Here is an 11,403-nt window from a genome sequence, read left to right on the forward strand (position 1 = left end):
TCCTTTTTTTTTTAGAAAAATTATGAAAATAACCAGCTTATACATATAAACAAAAAAGGTTTTTTTACTGTCGGCTATAGACAGATTTTTTAAACAATTCAAGCTGTTATAATATAATTTCAAATTTGATCTTTATACAACTCTATATACTCTCACTTTTTTTTCTTTTAATTATTTATACATACATATACACACATACATACACATATGTGTATATATAATTATAACGGAATGAATAAGCATCAATAATATGTGAAAATGACCATATATATTTGCATATTTACTATATTCAATCCATCATGATTTAACATGTAAGTTTATTTATAATACTGTCATATTATGCATGTATTTTTTATTTTACATAAAGTATATTAAAAAATAGTTCCATCACTCTATATAATGTAAATAAGAAAAACAAAACAAAACAAAAACTTAATTTTTTAAATATTCTTTACCTTAATAATAATGGGTGGACCGCCATTATTAGGTCTCAATCTTGCAGCTATTTCTCTTCCCGCTGTCCATGTTCCTCCTTCAAGTACCTGTGCCAAGTCCAACTTTCTATCTAACTTAATTTCAACTTCTTCTTTAATTCTATCCAAGTAAATTACAGTCAATGCACGCCATTCAACGATAGTAGGATCTGACCCTTCAAAGATCGGTAATCCATCCTGTCTCTCCTTAATCTTAGACTCCTTTAACTTGAGCAATCCATAATCAACCAATAGCCCCCCATTACGGTATTCTGGTAACCCCGTTAACAATTCTGTTCCTGTCACTCTCAAACCTAAATAAGTCTCAATAACTTCAACTAAAGAATAGGTTAACCATTGTGAGAGTTTATGAAAGGGGATAAGCTCATGATCATCAAGGTATGGCCATACATCCCCAAGAGGGATTCCATTTAATTTGATACGACTGGGCCATATATCGCCCAAGCTCATTACAGCTTCCCAAATCTTGTTAATATGTATGGATGACTCATCCTTTGCAGAGGACAAGATATAATCTATTCATCATATAACATCTAGTAAGCTATTTTTTTTTTTTTTTGGAAGGGGAATTATTTGTTATCTCTTTCTTACCGATGAGATGACCAGGTCGTCGTGATTCATTGTTTGCAATAGGAAAATAGGTAGGTTGACTATCCAATACGTTTGCTAAACTCTTTAGAAGGTTTGTACGGCCTTCTAAACCAACCATGAAATTCTTGTCTGTGACCTGAAAACCTTTCTGCATTTGTTCAACCGTTAACGACCTTAATCCTTGTACTACAATACAGGAAGTCAGCGTGTATTAATTACTTCTTATTCTCACGTATCATTATTACTTACCATCAACAACAGGTTTCATATCTTTGGAAAAATATCCTTGTACAAACATATCAAATGAAGCTAATGCAAGGCCCTCAGATCTCCCTATCCTTTTGCCATCTTGCGACCTATATTTCCAGTCAGAACCCGCACCTGCATCCAACAGGACAGAGACCAAAACAAGATCAACAAGGCCTCGAGTGGCTTCTACTTTATCCGTTTTTGTTTCAAACTCTGCAAAAAGTTGATTATTAGGATCAAAATGGCGTAACCGTGAATGAGGTGGAATAGTGTTCAGGTTTGGATATCGGTTGAGCGTAGTCGTTGTAACATGCTCTACAATACGTGGTAAGGCAGCTTCATCTATTTGGAAAGAGCAGCTAGGATGACCAGATCTAACTTGGTCGTAAACTTTGCGACATTGTTCACGAATAGCTGGTAAAGTACGCAAATATTCTTCTGGTGGGAAAAGAGTCATAAGTAAAAAGAAAAAGGGAAGTAAATAATTTTTTTTTTTTTATGCAGCACACAAATTTAATTTATTATTCTCGAATTGAAAATATTCAAAGTTTATTTTAAAGCTTCTATATTTATATTTGTATATATACACATGTCTATATGTATGTACAAACATATATGCATATAAATTACATGATTGTAACCCATCGGGTTCCCTCTCTTCGTTGCTCAACTTGAATAGGAGGTAATGGCCAACTTTTGGGTCCAAAACTAGGAACAACATATACTAATTTACGATCCTTTTTGTCCCCAATAAACCTATAGAAGAGTAACAATAATAATAATAATTAGTATATACGCTCAATTCATCTTACTATTTGTCACTTACTTTGGAAGTGGGAACTCAAGTGGCCGGCCAAACGAACAAAGATCCTTACCAATTTTTGCAATCCATTTAGGCTCTACCGCTGTCACACCTTTCATCCACATTTTTCCTCCTTGACTCTTAAACAATTCACTATACACTAACATTTCAGGTGGTTCTTGACCGTACAATATCGAATTTGGATGCACAAAGGCATCTTCATCATGCCACAATAACCTATAAGGAACATTTCTTGCATTCTTATATCGTTTCGAACCTTGTCCTCCACCTGTCTCTAATACATCTTGTCGTATTGCCACGGAATCAATAAAGCCTGCTGTTAATACTTGCTTCAAAACTTTAAGTTGTGTGGCTGTTGGAGGAGGCATCTTAGGGTCTAAACAGACATCTACCTCAGGGAAATTCGAACATACTAAATTAGTAAGTTGACGTCGTAATTTACGAATCTCTTCCATTGCTTTGGGTCTCAAAAAGTTATCCTGGCAAAACTTTAAAGTAGCGCCAGCGTATTCGTAGGCACCCACAACATTAAGTAATTTCAAAATATCGCTAGAAGGATCTAAACCGGCATGCTTCATTTGTGCTGTATAGTACTTTTTACGAATCAATTTGCGTTGCTGTTTTTCGATATAAGCAGGGTTATTAAGATTTTGAAGCTCCTCATCATCATCATTATCATTCTCGTCCTCTTCGTCAGGATGTTTATCGTCCAAATGGTAGTCTTGAATGAATGGATCACCTACAGATAATGCGGATACGATAGCAATTACGTAAGGCAAACAATTGTGCTGTTGACCAATAATAAGCCTAAATAACAAAAATGAATAACTTTCATATAAACGGATAAATAGCAACTTACATTTTAGCAAATCTGGGCGTAATAGGAAATAATGACATGGTTTGTCCAAATTCTGTAATACGCTTTGTTGTCTTTTCAATAGCACCAAGATATCCCAATAACTAAATCCACAAATTAATGATTAATAAAAGTACATTTAATCCAAGGTCTTTTCTTTTTTTTTTTACCTTTTCTGCTTTTATTAAGTTTTCTCGAGGTGGAGGTGTTGGAAATGGAAAGTTGATTACATTATCGATATGCATTGCTTTCATATTGAGTACAACACCTTCAATTGGCATACGATGTATCTCAGGTGTAGAGAACTGCTCAAATTCATGATCAAACACTGCTGAGCTATAGAGTCTGTAACAGTGACCTGGTCCTGTACGGCCTGCACGGCCTGCACGTTGCCCAGCAGAAGCCTTAGAGGTCCACCCAATCTCGAATGATTGCACACCAGTTTGAACATCGTATCGACGCTCTTTAGACTTACCACAATCTACAACGTATCGAACACCAGGAATAGTCACTGAGGTTTCGGCAACATTTGTAGCTACTACACAGAGTCGTGTACCTTCTGGAGGAGGTTCAAATACACGTAACTGGGCTTCAGTAGGCAACATTGAGTAAAGTGGAAGAACATGTAAGGGTGCATGACTATCATTCACTAATTCATCATCATCAAACCCTTCCAGGATATCATCATCGTCATCTTCTTCATCTGTATCTAAATCAAAGTCCTCAATTTGCTCATCTTCTCCTAATTTTATAGCCTCATCTTCAATATCTACTTTCCCAACAGGTATTTCCTCCTTTTTTGACTCTAATGCAATTGCCTCCTTTTCCTTTTTACGATCATTCTTCGAAGCCTTAGCGGGCAAACTAGGATATCTTTGTCTTAGTTTTTTACATAATTGATTGATTTCGTTTTGACCTGTCAAGAACACCAAAATAGCACCTGAAGGCAATCGTTCATGAATTTTAGTTACTTTTTTATATGCTTCAGCCACATAATCCTGAGGTGTACGCTTATTAAAATGAATTGAAACGGGATATTGACGAGCATTAACATTAATAACTGGTGGTATTTTAGCAAATAGCTGTGTATTTTCGGTAAAATCAGAAACACGTAAGGTAGCTGACATGATTACTACTCTTAAGGGTTTAATCTTCTCACGATCCTGTTGACTCATCTCAGCTCTTAATTTTAAGACACGGCTCACAACACCAATCAAAATATCTGTATTCAAATTACGTTCATGTGCTTCGTCAATAATTAATGTTGAATATTTAGTGAGTAATAGATCTTGTGACATTTCACGTAAAAGGACACCATCAGTCATGAACTTGATACGAGTTTCATCGGATACTGTAGCATCATAACGAATTTGATATGAAACTTGTTTGTTTGATAAATTAAGTTCTTGAGCAACTCTGTTGGCCATACTGACAGTAGCGACTCGACGTGGTTGTGTGACACCGATAAGGCCTGGGTTATCACTATCCGGATGCGACCAACCAGCTTCATAAAGGAACTGGGGCACTTGAGTTGTTTTACCAGAGCCTGTTTCACCACAGATAATAACGACTGTATTATTACGAACAGCTTCCATAATTACTTGTTCTTCACCGCAGACGGGTAATTGAAGACGTGCAGCTTGTATTTCAGGTAAACGATTAACAGAGACATAAAAAGGTTTAGACTGGTCATTGACAAGATCACCTTCACGATGACTCTTAAGAATTTGCTCTTTGATATCATCCACTTCGGCTTCATGACGTTTAGTAACAAGTTCTTCAGCTGGAATATGTTGTATAGCCTCTGCTATGGCTTCGATATGTGTTTGTCGCTTTTCATCTTCCAATTCATTATCAACTGGTTTTTTATCATTTTTTACATCTTGTTCGTCCTCGTCCGATGAGGTATCATTAGCTGAATCTGAACTGTCAAACGAAGTATCTGATTCCATACCCTTTCTTTGTTTATATCGCTTTTTTGCAATAGCCGGGATAGTAGACTAAAACAAATAAGAATCAACATTTAAAAAATATTCTCTTTTTTTTTCTTTTGTTTGTATACAAATAATATATACCTTCTTCTTCTTTCTCTTTCGTTTAACAAGTGGCATATTAGGCCCGTCCTTTAAAGCACTTCCCATAATTGATGTCTGTATAGTTTGCTGTTGTTGTTCCTTATTTATTTCAAATAATTCAGGCTTTTCTTCCACTTCCTTTTCAATTAATAAAGGTACATCCGTATGTGTTGGTGTTAACCCTGCCTTTTGCTCCATCAAAGTCTGTTTTAGTTGTTCACGCAGTGTTTGACCTGATCGACCAATTAATTTAGAGGACTTGAGCAAATCAGAAGACCAAGAAGCAGTACTATTAAAAAATATGCTTAGAAAAAAAAAACTGAAATACAATTGTATGCGTGCTATGTTTACGAAAGTTTTTCCAAAAGACCCGTACGGGCTTCCTTTTTCAGCTTTTGTTCAATATATTTCTCAAGTTTTCTTCTTTTTTTCTTGGACATGTATTTGATAGGCTATGTAAAACCAATAAGTAAATTGCACAGAAGTAACATATGATATCTTTACCTCTTTGTAGGATTGTGTAGTATGTTTCTTTTGCTCGACTGATTGGTCATTCTGACCTGGAATAATCATTAATTCATTGGTATCACTAATAGTTAAAAAATAAAATAAAATAAAAAAAACAGATTAATTATCATGCTAATAAACAAATGTTGATTTTTACTTGTCAGTTGTAGTAGCTTTAGCGGCATTAGGTGTTATGATCGATTGTTTATGTTCAGGATCAAACATTTGTGGTGCTAAACCACCACTTCGAGCTTTTGGATGAGGTCGTTGTGTAGGCTTCATAGAAGAAGCACGAGCTTTTTCATTATATCTTGGTCTTGATTTTCCCATACTGCAAAACGATTGATGAAACCAGATCTATAAAGAAATAGTTTTTTTTTATATATATATCGAAAAAAAAAGTAAATATCATACTAGCTGCATTTTTAAGTGTGTGACTTGTTTTTAGCTGTAAAAAGCCACACTTTCCAGTCAGTTTCCTTTATTTTTCTTCAAAGATCTATAACAATGTCTGCAAAAAAAGAAGATCTTTTTGGTTTAGAAAATGATAGTGAGGAAGAGAACAATGTTTCATTTGATGAAGAAGAAGAAGATAGCCGATTCTCAAGAGCCAATCTTCAAAAGAATACATTAAATGACAGTGATGAGGAAGAAAGTGATGCTGCTGATGATAGCGATGTTGAAGAGCCTGAAGAGATTGAAGATCATTACGAAGAAAAAGATGAGGAAGAAAAGAATGATGACGATGAACAAGAACTCGAAAACAAACCACATGAAGATGACAAAAAAGCTGATGATTTTGAAGATGATGAAGGCTATGATGCTCCTGAGGATCTTAGTGAATTTGGAGCCCAATCAAAAACTAAATCTAAATCTAAAAAGAAGATAAAGAAACTAACACCTGAAGAACTCAAAAAATTCGAAAAGGCGATAAAGAAAACAGGTGTTTGTTATCTTTCACGTATTCCACCATTTATGCAACCTAGACAGCTTCGATCGATCCTATCAAAATATACTGAAATTGGTCGTATTTATTTAGTGCCAGAAGGTAAAGAAAAAAAAAGTCTACAATATTATTTATATAGTAACCCTTTGTTATAGATCCCAAAACTACAGCACGTCGTAAAAAGTATACAAGAAATAGACGAACAAATTTTATTGAAGGCTGGGTCGAGTTTAAAGATAAAAAAACAGCAAAGGCATTAGCCGAGCATTTAAATATGAAACAAATTGGAGGAAAGCGTAAAAGTGTATATTATCATGAGATTTGGAATATTAAATATTTACCTAAGTTTAAATGGCACCATTTGACAGAACAAATGGGTAAGTGTGTAAACTATTATGTATAAGAAATTAAACTAATTAAAAAAAAAAAATACTAGCTCATGAAAGACAGGCTCGTCAAAAACGTCTATTGACTGAAATTGCTCAAGCTAACAGAGAAAATAAAGTATATATCCAAAACGTACAACGAGCCAAAAAGATGCAGCAAAAGCAAGAAAAGAAACGTCAACTTGAGGACAACCCTGATGAAGAAGTACCTATTAAAAGAACATTTAAGCAAAGAGATAAAGTTGAACGTGAAGTGGACCTCAATGAATCTGGTAAAAAAGCTTTGGATAAAATTAATGATAATCATTTGAAGAATGTATTAGGAAATATCTTTTCCAAGAAATAAATAGTTTTTTTTTATTAAAATTAATAATTTAAAAGATTTCTTGACAGCCTGTCTTTTAATAACTTTGATAAAGCTATACACAAATATTAAAAAAAAAAAAAAAAGTTAGTATATCTATATTTTTTACAAGTTTGTATACTTTACATCTTCGATAAAAAGTTGGCCTAGTAGCAGTCAAGTAAAGCGAATATGATCTTGTTTGGCCATCGTCTAATGCAACTGATCTCAAGAATGGATAAGCTGCGGCTGGATCAATTAATGCGTAATTTAAATAAAGAACGCCACTCCAACCGCTCTTTACTGTAGGCGCAATTGCTTTAAGTCGTTGATCCCATTCTTGCGTAACAAATTCTGGTATACGAATATAGTCTGCTAAAATGGGTGTCATAGGTAATTGTTGAATACCATGAATAAATTCCAAGTATCTTCCAAAATAAGTTGTCTATACAAATAACAATAGGTTACTTAATACTATATATGAATTAATTTCATGATTATTTACATAATCTAATTTTTGCTCAAAGAAGATGCCGACTACTTTATTTTTTATCATCTCAGGAGGTCGATTCAGGTTACCGTCTAGCATCCAAAAATACTCATATGTTGTACGTTTAATCATTGCCAATTGTAAGTTTGCCAAGTTCTTGAGTGCTTCATTCTGTGTTGCTAAACCCCATAACTTGCAACCCCAATAAAAATTCACTGCCTAAAATAACCACATTAATCTTTCAAATTTTCTTTTTATTTTTATTCTTTATTTTTTATTTTTTCGTGTTTATACAGTTACCTCAGGTACTGACTCCTGATCACGTCCATCTAGGGCTCCATTCACTTTAATACCACCTGCCCAACTATGTCCTGCAAACCAATCCCAGCTTCTAAATTGAGCAAACCATTCGTCTTGTACCGGATTATTTACATCTCTAATCAATGCCTCTGTCCATTGTTTAAGGTCTGTTGATCGCCATGTAGGATCTAAACTGTTAAGGATGGCTGCTGTTACAATAAAATATCCTTGATGATAATGGTGGTCGTTGTAGTAGCTATGTCCAAATCCTGCATCCCTATTCCCTGTACCTCCCATTGAAGTTGGCAGTCCAGACGTAGCTACAATCCCTTTATACCGTTTATCATATTGAAAACTAGCCCCTTTGACTTTATTATCTAGAAAAGGCCCCATTACAGCTTTAAGTTTACTAAGCGCTAATTCTGCTAGTTCTTCATTAACTAGGCCTGTTGTTTGTGGCTTGTTCAGAATAAGTGCTAGTAGAGCTAGTTTTTGTAAACCTTTTCCAGCAAAATAAGTATCGTCTAAAGTAATTGTATGTTCTGTATAGTTGGTGTTGCGGATTTCATCAGCCAAAGTCGTCAAAATTTCGTTACGAGTTGTAGTATCAGGTACAGGCTGCTGGGGGAACCAATCAACAGCAGGCAAATCTGATTCAACTAAAGTCCAAGAATTGCCGATCACTGCTCTCATGGGGCCCTTAGATGACGAATTAAGGATAATATTGGTGATCTTTTGAGCACTTGTAAGTGTTTTAAGATGATGAGCATACGCATATATTAAAAGATCCTTGTTAGTGTCACCTTGTTTTATCCAATCAATACGATAATTTGCACTATAAAGAAATATAATTCATAATAAATCAATGATCATAATACTCTTAAATATAATATTTGTATATCTATTCTATTACCCTCCATCATCAATTGTTACTTTTCCTCCAGTCGCCCAAACACCATGATATGCATCTAATGTTGCTTCATCTTCAGGACGAGGTAGTTTTGTGACCTGTATAACTCCATTATAAGGCTCAGTCGCAACTAGCAAATTCATATTTGTCTGCTTTAATGTAATTGGCTTTCCCAATACGTACACCAACCATGTTGATCCATTATTCAATGTTATCTTAAATTTCTGTCCTGTTGTAACATCATTACCATCAGCTTTTACGTTTATGATTGCATGTTGGGTGAAAAACTGGGGTGTCAATGTCTGATATTGTGCAGTGATAAATGCACTACCTCGTGTAATAGGAAATACTATATTACTACCACTCTGGCTTGATAATTTCAATTGAGCACTCAGCAAGTCCCATTGTGTTACAAGTGGTGAAGGCCTTGAACTCCATTCCTTTGCAGAAATTCTAAAATCTATTACAGCAGAGTTGATGGCGTATCCTGCAGGAGTGGCAGGTACATTATTCATGGCTGGATATCCACCAATAATTGGCTGACCTGGTTGCGAAATTGACACACCCCAATTAGAGTCACCATCCAAAACTCGTAAAATATAAGGATCAGGTGTGGTAGGTGCTATATTGTTTACACTAGGGTAAAAGAGGTTACTAATCCATGAGCATGTAGGCACAGGAGTTTGTTTTGCAAAATTAGAGTCTGCGTATATTGGTGGGAAAGGATGATCAATAACAGGAAAGACAGAAGGAATGCCACTGGCAGTAATGGGCATAAAGACACGATTTAAGTTAGAATGTGATGCTTTTTGAGAAATATCAAGTAAGAGTGAATTAAGCAGGTTTGTATTATTAATTTGGTTAATATTTGATATAGCAGCATAAGCTTTATCAAATATAAGAAAGAGTAGCAATATATACAAATTGCTACTAAGAGCAACTGAATATTTCATTTTGATAAAAAAAAAAAATACAAAAAAAAAAAGACAAAAAGAAAACCAGGTATTTTATCAGTATAACTGTGCTTGCCAAAAAGATATAACATAGTATGAATTAAAATTTTATATGCAGACTCCAAGGTTATTTTTATTTTTTTGTTTTGTATCCGTTAACTTTCCAATACATCCTTTAATGACGTAGTTGCAGAGCCACGTTTCTTTGGTAAAGGTGTATTTTCTGAAGGCTTCCAACCAATCTAGTTATAAGCAATTTTTAATAAATATGGTATACTTATAAATAATTTTTACAAAATTACCAGATAAATTATTTGAAATGTTGCTGGAATTGTACCGTCTGGATTTCCATGTAACTCTAATTAAAAAATATTAAAATGATATATGCATTATGCCTTTTCATTCATACCTTTATATATAGCAGCAGCAGCAATAAGTGTATCTCTCTTAATAAATGGTTGTCTATTAATTAAAAAAAAATTAACTGCTAGTTCATTCTTATTATATATATATATATATACCTAGTCAACACTGCATTGCTTTCTCCCATAGCTCTCAAATCCTGCATTAACTCAAATGCACTTGGATAATTTACTTGAATATCTTCTACATCCACTGTTATTAAGCTAAATCCTGCCCTACTTAAAAGCCTTGACATATTGCTTGATTCAACCATGGGTGAAATACGTGGTGAGATGCCATTTTCACGCTCATTCTCAGCCAACTGTAATGATGTCCGTAGTTCAAAGAGAGTATCACCGCCTAGCATGGCACCAATAAAGACACCATCTGGTTTAAGAGCTTTTTTAATTTGTATGAGGGTACCTGGCAAGTCATTTACCCAGTTTAGTGACATACTACTGACAACGGCATCTAGGGAATTTTCCGGGAATGGTAAATGTTCTTCATCGATTACACGACGTTCAACTTGAACTGCCAAGGTATTAGTAAATTTAAATTAAAAAAAAATATATATATAAGGTAACAAGTATTTACCTTCATAAGGTATATTTATATCTCGATTTAACGCTTTTTCTACGGTTAACAAAGGGTTAATTTCAATTATGTACTTGGAATTCAAAGTTTGGATTACCTGACATGTCACACATTATTAACTTGTTCATCTTCTCTTTTTTCACATGCTTAATAATGTGTCCACAACCAGAACCCAAATCAACTACTGTATTAAAACTACGATTAACATCCTAAATAATAACAAATTAATGTACCGTCTATTTCCATGCCATTGTAATTTACCAAAAGTCGATCTGCTACTCGGGCTGCTACTGTATCCCGCAAATAATCCACAGTTCGGCTTTGTTCAACATCAAGAGCGGCACGATCTCTTTGAAGACGTTTAGCATGACGATCAAAGACTTGGAAAGGCGCCGTTGTATAATGACGCCTAATAGATAATGATCGAATAACAGTGGATAACATTAATGTAATAATAAAACAGACAAAAAAAAAAAAAAAAAAT

The 11,403-nt window shown here is 34.5% G+C and overlaps 5 protein-coding genes across 5 annotated transcripts; 1 reads left to right on the top strand and 4 right to left on the bottom strand.

The window, feature by feature from the left end:
- Positions 1–226: 226 nt before the first annotated feature.
- Positions 227–1,850, bottom strand: BX663DRAFT_508860 (uncharacterized protein). Its single transcript, XM_051527550.1, has 4 exons — positions 1,335–1,850; positions 1,086–1,271; positions 456–1,009; positions 227–392 (listed from the first exon to the last, which is right to left on the bottom strand). Exons 1-4 carry the CDS (start codon positions 1,789–1,791, stop codon positions 372–374), a joined length of 1,218 nt encoding a protein of 405 aa, XP_051382907.1. The 5' UTR covers positions 1,792–1,850; the 3' UTR covers positions 227–371.
- Positions 1,851–6,044, bottom strand: BX663DRAFT_508864 (P-loop containing nucleoside triphosphate hydrolase protein). The gene is made up of 8 exons (XM_051527551.1): positions 5,753–6,044; positions 5,593–5,677; positions 5,440–5,540; positions 5,089–5,377; positions 3,184–5,013; positions 3,017–3,117; positions 2,161–2,964; positions 1,851–2,090 (listed from the first exon to the last, which is right to left on the bottom strand). Exons 1-8 carry the CDS (start codon positions 5,923–5,925, stop codon positions 1,961–1,963), a joined length of 3,513 nt encoding a protein of 1,170 aa, XP_051382908.1. The 5' UTR covers positions 5,926–6,044; the 3' UTR covers positions 1,851–1,960.
- A 58-nt stretch (positions 6,045–6,102) lies between these two features.
- BX663DRAFT_434489 (uncharacterized protein) lies at positions 6,103–7,273 on the top strand (the record flags this gene model as incomplete). Its single annotated transcript, XM_051523068.1, has 3 exons — positions 6,103–6,643; positions 6,697–6,918; positions 6,978–7,273. The coding sequence occupies 3 exons, from the start codon at positions 6,103–6,105 to the stop codon at positions 7,271–7,273; spliced, it is 1,059 nt and encodes a 352-aa protein (XP_051382909.1).
- A 775-nt stretch (positions 7,274–8,048) lies between these two features.
- On the bottom strand, positions 8,049–9,746 carry BX663DRAFT_434170 (endo-1,3(4)-beta-glucanase; the record flags this gene model as incomplete). Its single annotated transcript, XM_051523052.1, has 2 exons — positions 8,049–8,895; positions 8,974–9,746. 2 exons carry the CDS (start codon positions 9,744–9,746, stop codon positions 8,049–8,051), a joined length of 1,620 nt encoding a protein of 539 aa, XP_051382910.1.
- Positions 9,747–9,944: 198 nt separating this feature from the next.
- BX663DRAFT_508873 (S-adenosyl-L-methionine-dependent methyltransferase) lies at positions 9,945–11,372 on the bottom strand. Its single transcript, XM_051527552.1, has 7 exons — positions 11,181–11,372; positions 11,017–11,128; positions 10,920–10,958; positions 10,445–10,856; positions 10,333–10,385; positions 10,226–10,281; positions 9,945–10,165 (listed from the first exon to the last, which is right to left on the bottom strand). Exons 1-7 carry the CDS (start codon positions 11,361–11,363, stop codon positions 10,079–10,081), a joined length of 942 nt encoding a protein of 313 aa, XP_051382911.1. The 5' UTR covers positions 11,364–11,372; the 3' UTR covers positions 9,945–10,078.
- Positions 11,373–11,403: the final 31 nt, after the last annotated feature.

The sequence above is a fragment of the Cokeromyces recurvatus genome, assembly GCF_025118155.1.
Source record: "Cokeromyces recurvatus strain NRRL 2243 chromosome Unknown BX663scaffold_12, whole genome shotgun sequence".
Lineage (NCBI taxonomy): Eukaryota > Fungi > Mucoromycota > Mucoromycetes > Mucorales > Mucoraceae > Cokeromyces > Cokeromyces recurvatus.

Coding starts and splice junctions, on each gene's coding strand:
- BX663DRAFT_508860 (XM_051527550.1), bottom strand. CDS start 1,791: ATGACTCTTTTCCCACCAGAAGAATATTTGCGTACTTTACCAGCTATT. Junction 1,272..1,334: donor TATGAAACCTGTTGTTGATG/GTAAGTAATAAT, acceptor CCTGTATTGTAG/TACAAGGATTAAGGTCGTTA. Junction 393..455: donor GTCCACCCATTATTATTAAG/GTAAAGAATATT, acceptor TACATTATATAG/AGTGATGGAACTATTTTTTA.
- BX663DRAFT_508864 (XM_051527551.1), bottom strand. CDS start 5,925: ATGGGAAAATCAAGACCAAGATATAATGAAAAAGCTCGTGCTTCTTCT. Junction 5,378..5,439: donor GGTCTTTTGGAAAAACTTTC/GTAAACATAGCA, acceptor ATTTTTTAATAG/TACTGCTTCTTGGTCTTCTG. Junction 3,118..3,183: donor ACTTAATAAAAGCAGAAAAG/GTAAAAAAAAAA, acceptor TTGTGGATTTAG/TTATTGGGATATCTTGGTGC.
- BX663DRAFT_508873 (XM_051527552.1), bottom strand. CDS start 11,363: ATGTTATCCACTGTTATTCGATCATTATCTATTAGGCGTCATTATACA. Junction 10,857..10,919: donor TATAAATATACCTTATGAAG/GTAAATACTTGT, acceptor ATACCTTGGCAG/TTCAAGTTGAACGTCGTGTA. Junction 10,386..10,444: donor AGCAATGCAGTGTTGACTAG/GTATATATATAT, acceptor TTTAATTAATAG/ACAACCATTTATTAAGAGAG.